This window comes from Grammomys surdaster, unplaced genomic scaffold (genome assembly GCF_004785775.1).
Source record: "Grammomys surdaster isolate TR1022 unplaced genomic scaffold, NIH_TR_1.0 125769, whole genome shotgun sequence".
Lineage (NCBI taxonomy): Eukaryota > Metazoa > Chordata > Mammalia > Rodentia > Muridae > Grammomys > Grammomys surdaster.
The window spans coordinates 2302162-2319996 of NW_021620600.1; the positions used below are offsets into that span (position 1 = coordinate 2302162).

General features: G+C 40.3%; 1 protein-coding gene across 1 annotated transcript in view; it reads left to right on the top strand.

The window, feature by feature from the left end:
• Nucleotides 1-27: 27 nt before the first annotated feature.
• The window catches only part of Gtf2h1 (general transcription factor IIH subunit 1), a 25890-nt gene continuing 8082 nt past the window's right edge, over nucleotides 28-17835 (top strand). Inside the window, exons 1-9 of the mRNA XM_028788986.1 lie at nucleotides 28-221; nucleotides 7419-7587; nucleotides 9445-9637; nucleotides 10517-10679; nucleotides 12610-12703; nucleotides 14168-14317; nucleotides 14434-14513; nucleotides 16196-16323; nucleotides 16429-16516. Coding sequence (XP_028644819.1) covers nucleotides 7434-7587; nucleotides 9445-9637; nucleotides 10517-10679; nucleotides 12610-12703; nucleotides 14168-14317; nucleotides 14434-14513; nucleotides 16196-16323; nucleotides 16429-16516 — 1050 coding nt within the window. The 5' untranslated portion in view covers nucleotides 28-221; nucleotides 7419-7433. The remainder of the gene's footprint in view (nucleotides 222-7418; nucleotides 7588-9444; nucleotides 9638-10516; nucleotides 10680-12609; nucleotides 12704-14167; nucleotides 14318-14433; nucleotides 14514-16195; nucleotides 16324-16428; nucleotides 16517-17835) is intronic.

The following is a 17835-nucleotide window of genomic DNA, read 5'->3' on the forward strand; positions in this document are numbered from 1 at the left end:
CACGTGCCCCGGAGGCCCGCCCTGTCATTTCCGGTCACGTGCCCGCAGCGCCCTCGCAGCCAGCGATGGAGGCGAGACCCCCCGGCAACAGAGGCGGTGGCGACGGCTGCGGCCGCAGGGTTTCGGCCTCGTCCGTGCAGCGGCTGTGAGAAGCGCGGCGGAGCCAGATCCGACAGGACGCAGTTCACGCACGCTAAGCCGGAGACAGGAGCTCCCACCTGGTAAGTTCAGACCGAAAAATGGTGTTGGTCGGGCGGTGAGGGTCTGACAGGCCCCGGGGACTCGGGACGGGGCGGATTGAGCCCTTCGCTGTAGTAGTCTCCAAGACCCTACAGTCCGGCTGTGTGGTTTGCCTTTCTTATCCTGAAATGGGAAGGAGGTGCCCTGACCCTTAATCTACTGCCTAAAGGCATTCCGTTCTTCCGCGGGGAGGGACTGGAAGGATCAGACTCACCTGAGAACGAAGGAAGTGAGGCTTCTCCGAGACACCGAGGCCCTTCCCGTTAGGAAGTCTGCCCAGGAGAGTCTTTAGATTCCTGTAAAAGAAGCCCTATATCCTTGGTGGCCTCGTGCCTTTTTGCTTCCACCTGTCACTCTGCTCTTCAAAATGTTACTAAAGCTTGAGCCACACTTACCCAGTTTTAGTTATGACCCGTTTGACAGTCATGTAATATAAAGTTGGACCTTCAATGCATGGAAATATGCGATTATTTTTATAAGATCTCCAGTGTCCTTAGAAGCTAAATAAATGTGAAATTGACGCTCACATGCCCATTTTACCGTCTGCAAACAAGAGTGAGAGAAAAATGTTAAAGCTACAGTGTCTAGGGCTACAGTGAGATGGCTCAACTGTAGAGGTGCTTACTGCAAACCTGAGTTCCATCTCTGGGACCCACGTGGTGGAAGGAGAGAACCAGTTTCCGGACATTGTGTTCTCACATATACACAGTTTAATTTGGCATGTTTGTTTTTTGTTGTTGGTTTTTGTTTGGTTGCTTTGGCTTTCTTTTTTGTTGTTGTTGTTGTTGTTGTTGTTCACTTAAAGACTCCAGTTTAAAATATGGTAAAACAGGTTTGTGAGTCAGGAATGCAGCTCAAAGCTAAGAGTTCTTGCTATGCTGAGCACTTGTAAGATCCTGGGTTTTATTTCCAGAACTGGCAAAGAAAAATACAGGACTGTAGGTACAGCTCAGTGTAGATTGCTTGGTAAGCATGCAGGCCTGGGTACAAAAAACTGGTTTGAAACACACAACGGCTTGACTCAAATCAATATTCCAATATCCAGACTGGTGACTTCCTTTTCTTTCCTTTCATTCTCCCGACCCTCCACTCCTCACTCAGGTTTTCTCTGTGTAACAGCCCTGGCTGTCCTGGAACTCATTTTGTAGGCCAGGCTGGCCTTGAACTCACAGAAATAAATTGCCTCTGCTTCTTAAATGGTAAGATTAAAGGCGTGCACTACTACACTTAACCCTAAATTTCTGATTTCCTTTTTTTTTTTAATTGGTTAATTTTATTAATGTACATTGGTGGTCTGCCTGACTGTATGTTTGGATGAGGGTGTCAGATCCTCTAGAACTGAAATTACAGTTGTGAACTGCGATGTGGGTGCTGAAAATTGAACCTTGGGTCCTTTGGGAGAGTAGCCAGTGCTCTTAATCGCTGAGTCATCTCTCCAGCCCCAGTGATTTTTCAAACATGCTAAAGAAGTGAAACATTTCTCCCTTGAATTCTTGCCTAAAATTCCAACATAAAAAAGCAACATGGAAGCTGGAAGTTGGTGGCACATGCCTTTAATCCCAGCACTGGGGAGGCAGAGGAAGGCACATCTCTGAATTGAGTTGAGTTCCAGGGCAGGCAGGTCAACACAAAGAAATCCTGTCTCAAAAAAAAAAGGCAACATGCTATAGTGAAGCAGAGTTTAGGTGAGTCTGCTTTCGGACACCTAGAAAACACTTTGAAAACCACTAGGCCAAAATTTACCAACCCTAATTCTTCTCTTCTACTGTCTGTTTCTCTCTCTCTCTCTCTCTCTCTTTCTCTCTCTCTCTCTTTTTTTTTTTTTTTTTTTTTTTTTGGTTTTTCTAGACAGGGTTTCTCTGTGTAGCCCTGGCTGTCCTGGAACTCACTCTGTAGACCAGGCTGGCCTCGAACTCAGAAATCCACCTGCCTTTGCCTCCCAAGTGCTGGGATTAAAGACATGTGCCACCACCGCCTGGCAGTCTCTCTCTTTTTTTAAAGAGAGGGTTTCTCTGTGCAGCCTTGGCTCTCCTAGACCTCAACCTGTAGACCAGGCTTGCCTGGAACTTACAGGGATCCACCTGCCTCTACCTTCCAAGTGCTCCTGTCAGGGATCGTTTATTTCTATAATTCATTACCCTTTAAGATTCTTAAAAAACAAAAGTAGAGTATTTACATGAAGAGATAACAATACAAGGCAGTATAATCTCTGGTGACTTAGGAAGACAATTCTGGAAAGAATTTTGTGCCTGTGAGTAGGTTTTATTTTGTTTTGAGGTATGGAGTCCCCCAGTATAGGAAAAACTAGCCTTGAACTCATGGTATCACCTGCTTCTGCCTCCCAGGTGCCAGGATTACAGGCTTGAGCCACTACCCCAGCTTAAATCATCTGTATCCAAGGAAAAGAGCATCTGCTGTATTTACCTGACCAGCCAAGCAGATGGAATTTTAGTCTCATAGGAAGTATAGCAGTCCAGATGTGAAAAAGCAATTTAAGAGCTGGGCTTGGTGACACACACCACTTGGGAGGCAGAAGCAGGCAAATATCTTCAGTTTGAGATTAGCCAGTCTGCATAGTAAGTTCTAGGCTAGTTAAGGCTACATGGTGAGACCCTAGCTCAAAAAAAAAAACAAACAAACCCATAATTAACTGAATACAGAGGTCTTATGAGTTCTTTTAAAATACTTGGAAGATTGTTACAGTTAAAAAAACAACAACAACAACAAGGGCCAGGCGGTGGTGGCGCACGTCTTTAATCCCAGCACTTGGGAGTCAGAGGCAGGCGGATTTCTGAGTTCGAGGCCAGCCTGGTCTACAGAGTGAGTTCCAGGACAGCCAGGGCTACACAGAGAAACCCTGTCTCGAAAAACCAAACACACCCCCTCCCCCCCCCCAAAAAAAAAGGTAAGCTAAAAGTAGTGAAAGCTTGGATGTGGTAGTGGGCACCTTTTGAGCCCAGCATTTTTCAGGATGCTGAAAAACTATTTAGTGGATATTTGCTTATTTCTTTTTACAACTCTCTTACTATTTTCCTTAAAACTTTAGTATGGAATCATCTTTACAGCAATGACAGTACATTTTGATTTCCTTTTAATTTTTGTTTTATGTGTATGGGTGTCCATACACCACTGTGTGCCTGGCACCTGAGAAGGCCAGAAAAGAGCATCAGATCCCCTGGAACTATAGAGTTCCAGCCACCATGTGGGTGCTGGCAGTCAAACCCAGAGCCTCATCAAGAACAGCAAGTACTCTAAATGATAAGCCATCTATCTGGCCCCATTTTAGATACTTTTCAAGGTTTTATTCCCTGTATTGTACTGATTTAAAAAAAAAAAACATTTTGGATTGCTTGAAAGCAAGTAGCAATCTAGAGCTCTTTTTACTCTTTGTTTTCTTTAAGGTAGGATCTTACCTTGTATCTTAGACTGCCCTTGAACTTGACACTTCTGTCCTCTGCCTTTGATATCCTGGGCAGATAACCATGTTTTATGCCAGTAGATAAAGCTCACTCTTGAAAACCTTTCCAGGAGGCAAGGCTGAAAAGGAGCTTATCTTTCTGTATATTTTGGAAAGGAATATAGGTAATGAAGATTCAGAGACAGTAGATAAAGATTTCTGTTCAGCTGTTGTAAAGTTTTTCTAACATTTCTTTCTAGGGAAGGATCCGAGTTGGGGATTATTTATGAGAAGTGATAATCTGGTCTATTAATGAAAAGCTGTAGTATCCTATAGTTGAGCTGAAGAGATATGTGCAAAGGTTTGTTGTATCTTGGTGATACCAAATTCCTTTAATAAGACTTTATTTAGATGTCACAAATACATATTAGGCCCTTCTGAGGTGCTGCTGGGTGCTACATTGTATCGAACACAACACATTGAATCTTGGCCTTTGTGAAGCTTACCAAAGGAGACATACATTTTTTTTTCTCATATGCTGGGAGATAAAATACAATGCATCTGATCTCATTGTTGTCAGTATCATAGATTTCCTACTATGATTTCCTGTGTATCAGAAACCTTTGGAAGTAAACAAAAAAAAAAACTAGAGTATGTGTATATATTCTAAACATCAAGTTGGGCTGCTGGTTCCGAGAAGCATGTAACAGCAATGTTAAATGTTGTGTTCTGAACAGTTCCTATTTCAGGGATCCCCTAAGTGCTAAGCCTTTACTCTTCCACTCCATCTCTAAGAAAAACACGGTCCTGTGAACCCAAACCGCATCTGCTATTCAGAGCTCAAATACCTCTCTAGTATGACTCTGAGATTTTAAAACAAGTGGTAGTTTGTTTGTGGTGAAATTTTGAAGTGTAATGCTTATAGTTTAAAAAAAGGAGAAAAAGGATTTGTCTTTGTAAAGTTTTTAGTCATGCCTTTATATGGTTAAATATTAAGAGATATGTAGCACATAACGTGTCTACATATCTTCCTAAAAAGCAGTACATTTTTAATTTTGTTAATTTTATTATTAAATGATTTTTTCCTTTTATTGAAAACAGATTTTTTTTCCCTCATATAATATATTCTTACAGGGTTTTCTCTCCCTCTGTTCCTTCTAGTTCTCATCCAGATCCATTCCCTTTCTGTCTCTCATTAGAAAACAAACAGGCTTCTAAGGGGCTGTAGTAAAATAAGATAAAACAAAACAGACAGAAGGAAAAGAGCCCAAGAGAAAGTACAAGAAGCAAAGACCTACCCGTTCACACACTCAGGAATTCCATAAAACACCAAACTGGAAGGCAAAATATATTCAGAGGACCTTGTGCAGACCTGAGAAGGTCCTGTGTATGCTGCCTCGGGGAGAATTACTTAAAAAAATAAACTCATGTTGTGGTAAGTGCTATGAAGAGAATATTAGAAAATAGTAATGACTTCAGAGATTAGAATCTACTGCAAAGCCGGGCGGTGGTGGCGCACGCCTTTAATCCCAGCACTTGGGAGGCAGAGGCAGGCGGATTTCTGGGTTCGAGGCCAGCCTGGTCTACAGAGTGAGTTCCAGGACAGCCAGAACTACACAGAGAAACCCTGTCTTGAAAAACCAAAAAACAAACAAAAAAGAATCTACTGCAAAAAAAATGACTGAAAACCAGTTGAGGGGAAAATGTATCCAGCCCTGAGAACAAAGACATACACATGCAGCTTCACGCAAGGTTCTAACAAGGAATGCGTTCATGCCTTTCCTAGGGGATATTAGTGTTTAAAGAAGTCATAAAATAATGCAGCTCTTCATTGACCAGATGGAATTTAAAGTAGCCTACAGCAATATTTTTCATAAAAGAAATACTATAGCTTTTACAGAGTCCTTCTGGGAAGAACCCAAGGAAACCCCTCTGAGGAATCTGAAAATCACAGAAACCATTGTAAAGTGGCCCCAATGCGTCTTGTTAGCTCTCCTAAATTTATTCTCTTTACAGTTAACAAAGATACTGCAGATGACCAGAGAAACTTGGCAAGCAAATGATTTGGGACAATTGACAGTTGTGCCCACTATTCAATAATTTGTCTGATTTCTTTTTTAAATTTTTAATGGCGGAGAGGGAGGACTAACCCAGGACCTAGAGAAGGCTGGGCCAGTATTCAGCCTCTAAGCTACATCTCAGTCCTGTCCTAAATAAATACTGTGGAAATGGTTTCTGTGTACTAAAAGTCAGTTGTAGTGATATATTGAACTCTTCACTTTCCAGGTTCTGTGTTCACTCATTTGCCTCTTTACCTTCCTCACTCAGAGATGCTTTTGTTATTTTCCTAGCCCAGTTCATTGGAAGCTTGTGCTGTAGGATGTCTTTGCTGGACCGTGGGAATTGGGGGGATGGGGTACAGCAGACCATTAACCTCAGCACTCTGGAGGGAGAGGCAGGCAGATCTCAGAGTTCAAGGCCAGCCTGGTCTACATTGTGATTTCAAGACAGCCAGGGCCACACAGAGAAACCCTGTATCAAGGGGGACAGGGGGGCATTTAACAGTTTCATAAATATTATAAAGCTAATATTTATAAATTAATATTTAAATTTTACTCTTGCAGAATTACAAGTAACTAATGCTGTTTTAGTTCTTACACAGATGTTATTCTATATTTGGTTTTATAGAGAATCAGCTGTTGGGGAAGGATTTTTTTTTTTAATCCCGTTTGAGCCAAAGTTTCCCTATATATAACCCTAGCTGTCATAAAACTCACTAAATAAAGCAGACAAAGAACTTGCAGCCATAGTTTTGCCTCCACCTCCTATGCGCTAGTCATTTTATTCAGTCTATGGATCCACGTGTGCACACAAAACAACAGCTTACCTAGGAAGTCATAGGACTACTTGTCAGAAACAGTTCTCTGTTGTCATTTTAGGGGATCCAGGGATTAAATTGAGGTCATCAGGTCACTCAATACAAAAATACATATTTGTTGTAGATAATCAGGGAAGAAAAAATCAACTTGTTACCTGTCTTTCTAGTCATATATGCAGAACATACCTAACATATATAGTTAACTCGGATGTCAACCTGACCCAGACAGAAACCTAGTTCTACTTATTGGATGCTTTACAAAAATATAATGCCTGTAGTGACAACCTGTATTATCTGCCATTGCTTCCTTCTCAAGATGTTCCCCTAACCTCCCACCCCCAAAAAAAAATCCAGGGTCTTACTGTATGACACACTGGCTTTGAACTCTGTTCCTCCTGCCTTACATTCCTAAGTACTGTGATCAGACGTCCCATAGCACACCATACAAATCAGGAACTAATTGCTTCAGAAAAGAAAGAATTGACTAGAAATAAGTTGGCATTCATAGGTAGTAGGAATGTTCCAGAAATGTTCCATGTGGTTTGGGTTTTGGTGTGTGGGCATATACTGGCTGTTTTTTAAAATAGTATGCTTTTTTTTAGTTTGTTAATTATATTTTTTTTTAAATATTATGGGTGTTTTGCCTCTGTGTATGTATGTGTACCACAGGTATGTTATGCCTGCAGAAGCCATAAGAGGGTATTAGACTCACTCAGACTTGAGTTACAAATGGTTGTCAACTACCATGTGTAGGTCCTAGAAACGGAGCCTGGGTCCTCAGAAAGAGCAGCAAGTATTCTTAACTACTAAGCCATTTCTTCAGCCTCTGTACATCTGTTTTGTTTGTTTCAACCCACATTGATGTGGTTGATTTCTTTTTCTTCCCCTCTCACCCCCTATTAGCACCTTTTAGCCATCATGGCAACTTCATCAGAAGAAGTATTGCTGATTGTGAAGAAGGTTCGTCAGAAGAAGCAGGATGGAGCACTATACCTCATGGCGGAAAGAATTGCTTGGGCACCTGAAGGCAAAGACAGATTTACAATCAGCCATATGTATGCAGATATTAAATGTAAGTTATACGTACTACATCTAATGTTGGTTTTTTTTTAATATTAGAATAACATACAGTGATAGTTATAAAATAGGGTCATTGAGTATGCAACTATGCATTGTACATTTACATAGTGAAACCTACCTTCATTTTTTTAAAAAAATAATTCTGTGTGTTCTTTAAAAAGTAATGTTCCATTGAGTGGATATAGTCTGGTATGTAACTGTTCTCTTTTGAGGGACAATTAGGAGATTATAAATAGACTCAACTTTATAACGAAGGTAGATGGGAGAAATATGGAGCCTTTGAGGTCACAATAGGAAGTATTGGAGATCAGACCCAAGGACTCTTGCAGGAGCCCAAACCAGAGCAAGGATGAGGCCGCAGTTATACTCTGGAGCATGTATAGTGGGGATTCAGGAAAGTACAGGTGTCTTTAAACATCTGAGTATAACTTCTCTGTAAATAGTGTACATGCCTTTAAGTTAATCTCAGCACATTAGAGACTAAGGAAGGAGAATTAAAGGTTCTAGGTCCTGGTCAGCTTGGCTACATAGTGAGACCCTGTCTCAAAACAAAACAAAGCCGGGGGAAAAGTTTGCTTTGAAGGGACAGAATAAAGCAACATAAAGGCTGATGGTTTAAATACATGAATTGTTGCTAAAACATTTCATCTATACTATTGGTTTGGAAGGATCATCTTTAAGGCCAAAAATATCTGTTTAAGGTTTATAAAATCTATCTAGACAAGTTGGATAAGGTAGCACATTTCTGTAATCTCAACACTTGCTAGACAGCAGAGCCAGTAGGGTCATCAGAAGTCTGTTTATGTTATAGTGAGAGCTCTTTACCACACGTTACACTGCCTATTTAGTGAGTTGCCTATTTAGTGGAACAAAGCCCTCCATCTCTGTTTCTTAGGTGACAAAGGGAAAGCACTGTTGCCTTGATGGCCATTTGCAAACTACATAGATTACAGGGTCAGAGCACTGACTAGGATGTTAAAAGAGTATTTACTGTTCTTGAAGAAGAACCCTGTGCCTTCTCCCATTTGTAACTCAGTTCTGGGGGTGGGGGGATCCAATACTCCCTATTGTGACCTCAAAAGCTCTGTATTTCTCTCATCTATCTTCATTATAAAGTTGAGTCTATTTATAATCTCCTAGTTGTCCTTGAAGAGGAACCCTCTTCTGGCTTCCTTGGGCACCAGGCTATGTACATGGTGCACTTACATACGTGGAGGCAAAATGCATAAGAAAAAGAACACAATTTCTGCTATGAATGTGTATTTTAGCACTCTCCGTCTTCAGGTGGTGGTGGTGGTGGTAAATCTTCAGGGACTAGGAATATAGCTCAGTAGGTAGGGAACTTGTGTAGCATGTACACAGTCCCAAGTTTGGTCCCTAACACTACATAAGCCCAGTACAGTGGCACATCCTATAGTCCTAGCACTTAGTAGATAGAAGAAAGAAGATAAAAGACCAAGGTCATCTTTAGCTACAAATAGAGTTTGAGAGCTGCCTGGACTACGGGAGAGGTAAGGTTTACATAGCTGAGGGTCGGACATAGGGTCCTCATAGCGGTCCACACAGGAATTGCCACCACCTCCCAGGCTGTTTCTTATTTATTCACTTTAAGTTTTCTTTTGTTAGTACAATTTTTTTTGACAGTGCCATACATGTATATGATGTGCTCTGATTATTTTCACTTTCATTTTCACTTTTGTGGCAATGTCTTCTATATCCCAAACTAGGCGTAAGCTTCTTGTTATAGCCTAGGATGTCCTTGAAATTCCTGATTGTCCTGCCTCCAACTCCCAAGTGCTAGGATTACATTATGAATGTCCTCGTCTAATTAGCTTCATGCTTCTTCTAGGCCAGAAAATCAGTCCAGAAGGAAAAGCTAAAATACAACTTCAGCTGGTCCTGCATGCAGGGGACACAACAAACTTCCATTTTTCCAACGAAAGCACAGCAGTGAAAGAGCGGGATGCAGTGAAGGACCTCCTTCAGCAGCTGCTGCCCAAGTTCAAGCGGAAAGCCAATAAAGAACTGGAGGAGAAGAACAGGTAAGAGTGGGGATCTATGCTGTCACTGCCTCTGATTCTCCACTTTGGCCACTTGTTCACTCTATGATTTTAGGCAAACAAGACCATACAACCCCAAAAGTTACTGCAACAGGGCTACCATTTGATTAGGAGACCTAACATTACAGAACACTATGGTTCTTTGCTTTCTTTCTCCAGGCTTTTAATTACAGAGATGATACTGAACTATTAGAAGAATAGGAAACCAAGAATCAGTACTGTAGGGTTTCAGACTTTTGAGTACCACCTCTGCTTTGCCGAGAGTCTGTCTCCCTGTGTGCTTTGTTCTGTGTTTCCTTACTCCCAATAAAAGCCTTTCTTCAATGACAAAATAATAATAATAATTTTTATAAAAGAATCCATATTGTGAAAGATTGAGATAGAGAAGCAATGAAGAGTCCTAGTAAGAGACATTATTTCATTAATAATAACTGCTTTGAGTTATTGTTACTTATAGTACCTTGTGCTTATCAAAATGATAAATGAATACTGGAAACTGTCAGCCTTTCCTGTTTTACCTTTATGTATTGAAGAATATAGTACTGTTTAGATACAAAGTGGACTTTGTATTGCAAGTATGCAAAGATGGATAAGACCAGTTCTTTGTCTTAGAAAAAAATTTTATTTATTTATTTATTTTTGGTTTTTCAAGACAGGATTTCTCTATGTAGCCCTGGCTGTCCTGGAAGTCTTAGAAAATTTAATCTGCTTCTTCAAAGTTCCTTCCCTTTGTCTGTACTTCAATTTGTTACTCTAAAAATGATTTAATGAAATGACTTCTCTATCTCAATCATCACAAAATAAAAGTAGTTGTGTGACTATCACAGAATTGTAATTATATTTACTGTGTCTTATCACCAGAATGCTCCAAGAAGATCCTGTTTTATTCCAGCTGTATAAAGACCTTGTCGTGAGCCAAGTGATCAGTGCTGAGGAGTTCTGGGCCAATCGTCTAACTGTGAACGCAGCAGATAGTTCTACATCCAGTCACAAGCAGGATGTTGGCATTTCTGCAGCATTTCTGGTATGTGACCTTTCTAGATTTCTGAAGGGAAAAATATGAAAACTCTAGTATCTTTATAACAGGGACATTTAGGAATTGGGCAATGCTATCTGTAATACCAGCTTTTAGGAAGAAGAGGCAGGACAATCCGTGTTTCAAGGCCAGTCTCAGTATCTTAGTTATTTTTTTTTTACAGCTGTGATAAAACATCCTGACTAAGGCAACTTATAATAGTTAAATTTAGCTTGCAGTTCAGAGAGTTATAGTCTATAATGGCAGAGCAGAAGTGTGGCAGCAGGCTGCTAGAGCAACAACTGGAAGCTGCCATCTGTGGGATTGGTGTAAGCCTTTTGAAACCTCAGAGCCCAACCACAGGGACATACTTGGTCCAGCAAAGACATACCTCTTAGTCCTCCCCAAACAGCCACTACTTGGGAACCTAATATTCAAATGCCCGAGACTTGTGGGACACATCTCATTTAGACCATCACACTCAGCTACATGAGAACATGTCTCAAAAGAAAAAAAAGCCTCTCATTTGGTGTGTGTGTGTGTGTGTGTGTGTGTGTACACAGGCACATGTGCATGGTATGCATATAGAGGTCTGATAACTTGAGGTGTTTGTCCTTGGCTTCTGCTTTGTTCAAGTCAAGTGTCCTGTGGGTGGGTTTGGGGGTGGGGGGTGTTTCACATTTTCTGCTGTCTATGCCAGACCCGTACTCTTAATGCCCCTTCTTTCTCCCCCTCCCATCTGTGTGTGGTTGTACTGGGGTTACACATACGTGCTCTACAGCATCCAGCTTGTTTAAATAGACTCTGGGCATTGATACTCAAAGCTTCCCTTACTTTACCCACTGAGTTATCCTCTCAGGCCAGAATGATTTCTCTTGAAAGTTTTGGCATTTGGAAGTAAATTAGTGAAACTTTGTTGTCATCAAGCATGGCGGTGCAGACCTTTTAATCCTAGCACTCGGGAGGCAGAAGCAGGTGGATCTCTGAATTCAAGGAAGCCTGGTCTGTATATAAGTTCCAAGACTTATACATAGTGAAATCTTGTCTGAAAAAGAAATTTTGTTGTCAGTGATAGTCAGAATCTTTTAATACAAATAGTATTTTTTTACGTTGAGATAGAATCATGCTGGCTGGCCTCATATTAGGCATAATCTTTCTGCCTCTGCTTCCAAGAGAAGAAAGATAATTCTGATGCTTTGTAATGTGATTACTGTGTTTTACTTATAATACTGAGTTAAATGGACAGAGGGGCTACCACCATTTAGAAAAAAAATTACTATAAAGCATATTTAATAGATTAGGGAGGGCTGCCTTATCTGTTCAATTAGGAAATGAAATTTTTTTATAGTAAAAGAATGAGAACAGTATTTGCTCATTCAACAAAAGTTTGAATAGGAGGCCAGGAATGGCCTCTAATGGGTCTGTAATCTCTGTACTTGGGAGGCAGAGCAGAAGAATCTTGAGTTCAAGGCCATCCTGGGCTACATAAAATTCCAGCCTAACCTAGCTATATAGAATCCCTGTCTCAACAGACAAACTGAAATCTATGAGTAGCAGTTATATAAATTCAGTACGTTTCTGGATGATCAATAAATACTAAGTCAGATGCCTCTACTAGCCAAGGTTCACAGAGGTTTTGGCAACCATATGAGTTCTGCATTAAAGCTGTAGTCGATTATGATGTTGGCCACTCTTGAACATGTCTATTTGGTCATTTCAGACTTCCAAAGAAGCAGGCTTACAAGTCTCCTAAACTGTGATAAACAAGTCCATGTTTCTTTGTGCCCCGTCTCTGTATATGGTTAGTGAAGGGCTTGCTATCTGTGCAGTTTTGTCAGAAAGTCTGTTTCACCTTTGTATTATCCATCAGGAACTTAGACATATTCTCTGAGAGCTAACAGATGTATATAAGTGCATATGTTTGTGGTCTTTGTTTTAGGCTGATGTCCGGCCCCAAACAGATGGCTGTAATGGTCTGAGATATAATTTAACTTCTGATATCATTGAATCTATATTTAGGACCTATCCAGCGGGTAAGAAAAGTCAATTACTAATCTTTAACTTTAGATGATTAAAGGAATTGTCTAGGTGAATTCTGTTTATTATCAATGAAGAGCTTCTTTTTGTCCTGATTAAATACAGTAGAATCTGTAAAAAAAATATATATTTTTTTCCCAGTTCCAGATATAGGTTCAGTAGATGCTGTATAGTCATTAGTTCTTTTCATTAAGAAATGAATTTTTTATAGGAAAAGAATGAGAAAAGTATTTACTTGTTCAACAAAAATTTTAATAGGAGGCTAGGAATTACCATATGGGTCTGTAATCCTTGTACTTGGGAGGCAGAGCAGGAAGATGTTGTGGTACATGAGTCCATCACATGCATGTGATGACTGTCATTCTAATGAAATAACTGCTGCACGCCTTCAGTAAGTGACCAGTTCTACCCCGCTCCCACTTCATCCCTCAGAGGTGACCTTCCCAACCCATCCTATGAGCTGAGCCCTGATGGTTTGTGATACATAGTCAAGAGTGAGAGCCACTGTTTACTTTTCTCACTAAACAGTGCTCCTTGAGCCAGATACTGTTGTCCAACAAATGCTTGCTTGCTACCATTAGAACAGAGGTCCTCACCTTTCCTAATACTGTGACCATTTACTACAGTGCCTCATGTTGTGACCCCTCCACCATAAAATTATTTTATTGCTATTTCATAACTGTCATTTTGCTACTATGAATCATATTCTGCAGGATATCTGATATGAGACTCCCCCAAAGAGGTTGCAACCTACAGTTTGAGAACTGCTGTTCTCCAATATCAGCACAGACTGTAGTGTTTACTATTCTAAGCCTCTTTCCATATACATTTTTTTTTAATTTTATTTATTATATGTGAGTACACTGTAGCTGTCTTCAGACACACCAGAAGAGGGCACCATGGTTGTGAGCCACCATGTGGTTGCTGGGATTTGAACTCATGACCTCTGGAAGAGCAGTCAGTGCTCTTAACCACTGAGCCATCTCACCAGCCCTTCCATATACATTTAATCATAAATATCTTGTGAATTAGGTACTGTTAATATTTTTAATAAGGAACCAGGGTACAAAGAAAATAACCTGCTTCAGGGTCACCTAAACAATAAATGGCAGACCTGGTGTTTCTGAACACTAGCCACTAAATCAGAAGCATCTGGAGAGCAGAGCTGTAGTGTTAAAAGTTTTTAAAAGTATTAGTAAGGTTTGATTTCCAGGTTTGGTTTTGTTTTTTTTTTTTTTAAGTCTTTGCAGTATATAATGATGTCCATGGTTTGTGACGATTCATAAATGGTACCTCACCTAAATCTGTTAAATTTTATTTCATATTTACAATTCTGTGGTGCATAAGATAAGACTGTCATGAGAGCTTTAGTTTTTATCCAGTTACCAAGAACTAGAAGGTTCTTAAGAAACGGGACTTACTGTATAAAGATATCTTATGTGGACTTTTCCCTCCCATAGTAAAAATGAAATATGCAGAAACTGTACCACACAACATGACAGAAAAGGAGTTCTGGACACGCTTCTTCCAGTCCCATTATTTTCACAGGGACCGACTAAATACAGGATCAAAGGATCTCTTTGCAGAATGTGCCAAAATAGATGAGAAGGGTAAGTGGCGCCCTGATACTCGCCTTGCCATTCTTGACCGTTGGAGTCTTCATAAGTTTTTAAAATATATCTCAGAAAGATAAGCTTTAAACCTGTATTTTCATTGATTTTTCTAGGATTAAAAACAATGGTTTCATTAGGAGTGAAAAACCCAATGCTAGACTTGACAGCGTTGGAAGATAAACCATTAGATGAGGTAAGAATTAATAAAGGGACATAATGACAAAATGATCTTATCCTGGTTTTCAGTGTTATATATGCCCTAAATTACATGTTCCACTTGTTTTTTTGGTTTTGGGGTTTTTTTTATTTTTTTATTTTTTATTTTTTATGTATTTTCTTTGTTGTTGTTGGTTTTTTTTTTTTTTTTTTGGTTTCTCGAGACAGGGTTTCTCTGTGTAGCCCTGGCTGTCCTGGAACTCACTCTGTAGACCAGGCTGGCCTCGAACTCAGAAATCCGCCTGCCTCTGCCTCCCAAGTGCTGGGATTAAAGGTGTGTGCCACCACTGCCCGGCACATGTTCCACTTGTAATATCTGAAAATAACCAGAATACTGTTAGGTTCTCAGAAGTGCTTTTTAAAATGCAGTCGGCCCTGGATTTGATTCCTATTTTGGTACTGCTGTTTGCCAGTATAGAGTTGTCTTGGGATACCAGTAAGTTGGCTCAGTGGAAAGTGCTTGCTTTACAAGCCCGAGCACCTGAGTTTGAACCCCAGGACTCCTAGTGATAGGAATGAACCAACTCCCAAAAGTTGTCCTGTGACCTCCACATGAGCACCCATGCTCACACATATGCGTCATACATACACAAATACATCATAAATAAGTTAACACTGCCTTAGAGAACTGAGTTCTCTGAGAGTTACTTAATGTTTGGTTTTGTTCGTTCCTTTGTTTTCTCCCCTTCCCTTCTCCCTCTTGCTGCCCGCCCATCCCCACTCGCTCTGGCCCAAAGGTTTTTATTTATTTATTTTATGTAAGTAGCTGTCTTCAGACACCCCATAAGAGCGCATCAGATCTCATCATGGATGGTTGTGAGCCACTATGTGGTTGCTGGGATTTGAACTCAGGACCTCCGGAAGAGCAGAGGGTGCTCTTAACTGCTGAGCCATCTCACCAGCCCTACTTACTGTTTTTAAGAGATAATTTTTAAGCTTTCTCATAAACAGGAATTGGACTTACCTCGTTCTAGTAACATTTTAATCTAAAAGAATGTGGGTGAATATTAGTAAACAAGCATATATTTGTTGATTGTTTATCTGCCAGCCTTTACTGGTTTTAGTCCTTCCAGGTAGCTGTCTTCATACAATCAGAAGAGGGCATCAGATCCCATTACAGATGGTTGCAAGGAATTGACCAACCACCATATGGTTGCCGGGAATGACTTGACCTCTAGTAGAGCAGTCAGTACTCTTAACCTCTGAGCCATCTCTCCAGCCCTTACTTTTTGATGAAAGCTGTCAGTACCAATATATGGGTGTGTACATGAGATACTCAGAAAACAGTTTAACCGTGAGTCCATTTAACAGAATGATGGTAGTGAGTTCCCTGCTTTGGACCTGTGATCACTCTAGCCACCAGCTCTTAATCATGCTTGTTGTACCGTGATAACTCCTGGAATCCGGTCAGAAAGCAGTTACCCCGTAATACTGATGCCTATTACACCAATGGGCACATCTTGCCAGGCTGTTACTTGAAACCAGATCTTTGCTGACCTAATAGTCTATGCCAGGTCTCTCATTGGGTAGTCTGTGCAGAGTGGCAAACAAGCTCTAAGATTTCACCTATTTCCGTATTCCAGTACTGGGATATGTGTTCCATATCTAGCTAGCCAATAATATATTTCATTTTGTTGTTTACTAAATTGTCTCTCACAGGGCTATGGCATTTCCTCCGTGCCATCTACTTCCAATTCCAAATCCATGAAGGAGAATAGTAATGCTGCCATCATCAAAAGGTTTAACCACCACAGTGCCATGGTCCTGGCTGCTGGTCTCAGAAAACAGTTAAGTATACATGTAGAAACTGTCACTGACCTCTTCAGGATAACCAAGTGAAGCGTTCAGTTTAGCAATTTTCACATGAGCTTGTTTTTCTGTTTCTTTTTCAGACAAGCACAAAATGGACAGAACGGTGAGCCCAGCAGCGTGGGTGGAAACTCTGGAGATACAGACTGCTTTCAGCCAGCAGTCAAAAGGGTATGGGCATCAAAGCTAGGCCATTTGGGGATTATGTATCTGGGTATAAGAATCTAAATTCTTTATGTTGTTTGTCTCCTAGGAATAGTTTTGGTTTCCTAACGGAGATGGCAGAGCTATTACCCTCACTGCAGAATGTTATGAAATTCAGCATTGACTTAAGCGGCTAACTTCCCATTGACTCAGTTCTGATCAGTACTTTATTCAGCTTTTCCTTCCCTTTGTGTGCATACACATCAATTTTGTGTGTGTTTGTGTGGTTCTGTTTTCTGGGGAAAATATTAAAGACAGTAGAGAGAAAGTTTGTGGGGTATTTTGTTTTGTTTTGTTTACATAGTAGGTTAATTAGCCCTCCCACTAAACTGGTATTTGTACGTGAAAGCATCTCACTAAAAAGTCATTTGGAAGGATGAGGAAGTGTGGATAGAAGTAACTGCTTGCTCATTACTTCATTTTTTTCAGTCTCTTCTCCCCATTTATAGAAAGGACACTTACTTAGACACCTGTCAAGCAGTGCATATAAAAAGTTTGAAGGTTTATACTCTTCCATTTTTATACATTTAAGGAAAAGAGGTGTTGGTGTGTAAAGATTTCGATTAGATACTAATACTTACTACAGGACTGCAGTTATAACAGCAAAAAATTCATGTCTGTGACATATCCGTAGAGATGAGGTCTGTCTGTGTGGCTATTGTTACTTTGTTAAAGTTAATGAGGCTGGGATATAGCTTAGCAGTAAATAGCTTACTGAAGATACATGGGGCACTAGGTTCAGTTCTCCAGTGCCAAACAATAAAATGATAAAAAACAGTAAGAACATACAGATGAGCCTCATCTTACAACTAGTTATTTCTGTGATAGCTTTATCGGGCTTAAAACACATTTTAACATACAGTATTTTCAGCTTGTTATATAGCAGGATATATATGGCCCAATTCAAAATAAAGAATATGTACATTGCTTCAAAAAGAGCTCACAGGATCAGCTCTGGTAGTATACCTGTCATCCTAGCCTTTAGCAGACAGATAAAAGGATCCAAAGTCTGTGTCTCACAGACTGCATATCACCTACTCATTTAAAAAAAAAAGCCCAAATATGGTGGCCCATGCCTTATTTTCTAGCACTTAAGAGGCAGAGGCAGGTAGATCTCTGAGTCCAAGACCAGACTGCTTTACAGAGTGATCCAGGATAGCCAGGGCTACACAGAGAAACTTTTATCTCAAAAAATTTTTTACATATAATAACTGATAGGACCAAAATGTCGGAACTAGTACTTGATGATGACTGTTGGTGAGAACGCTGGCTTAGCCGCAGGGAAG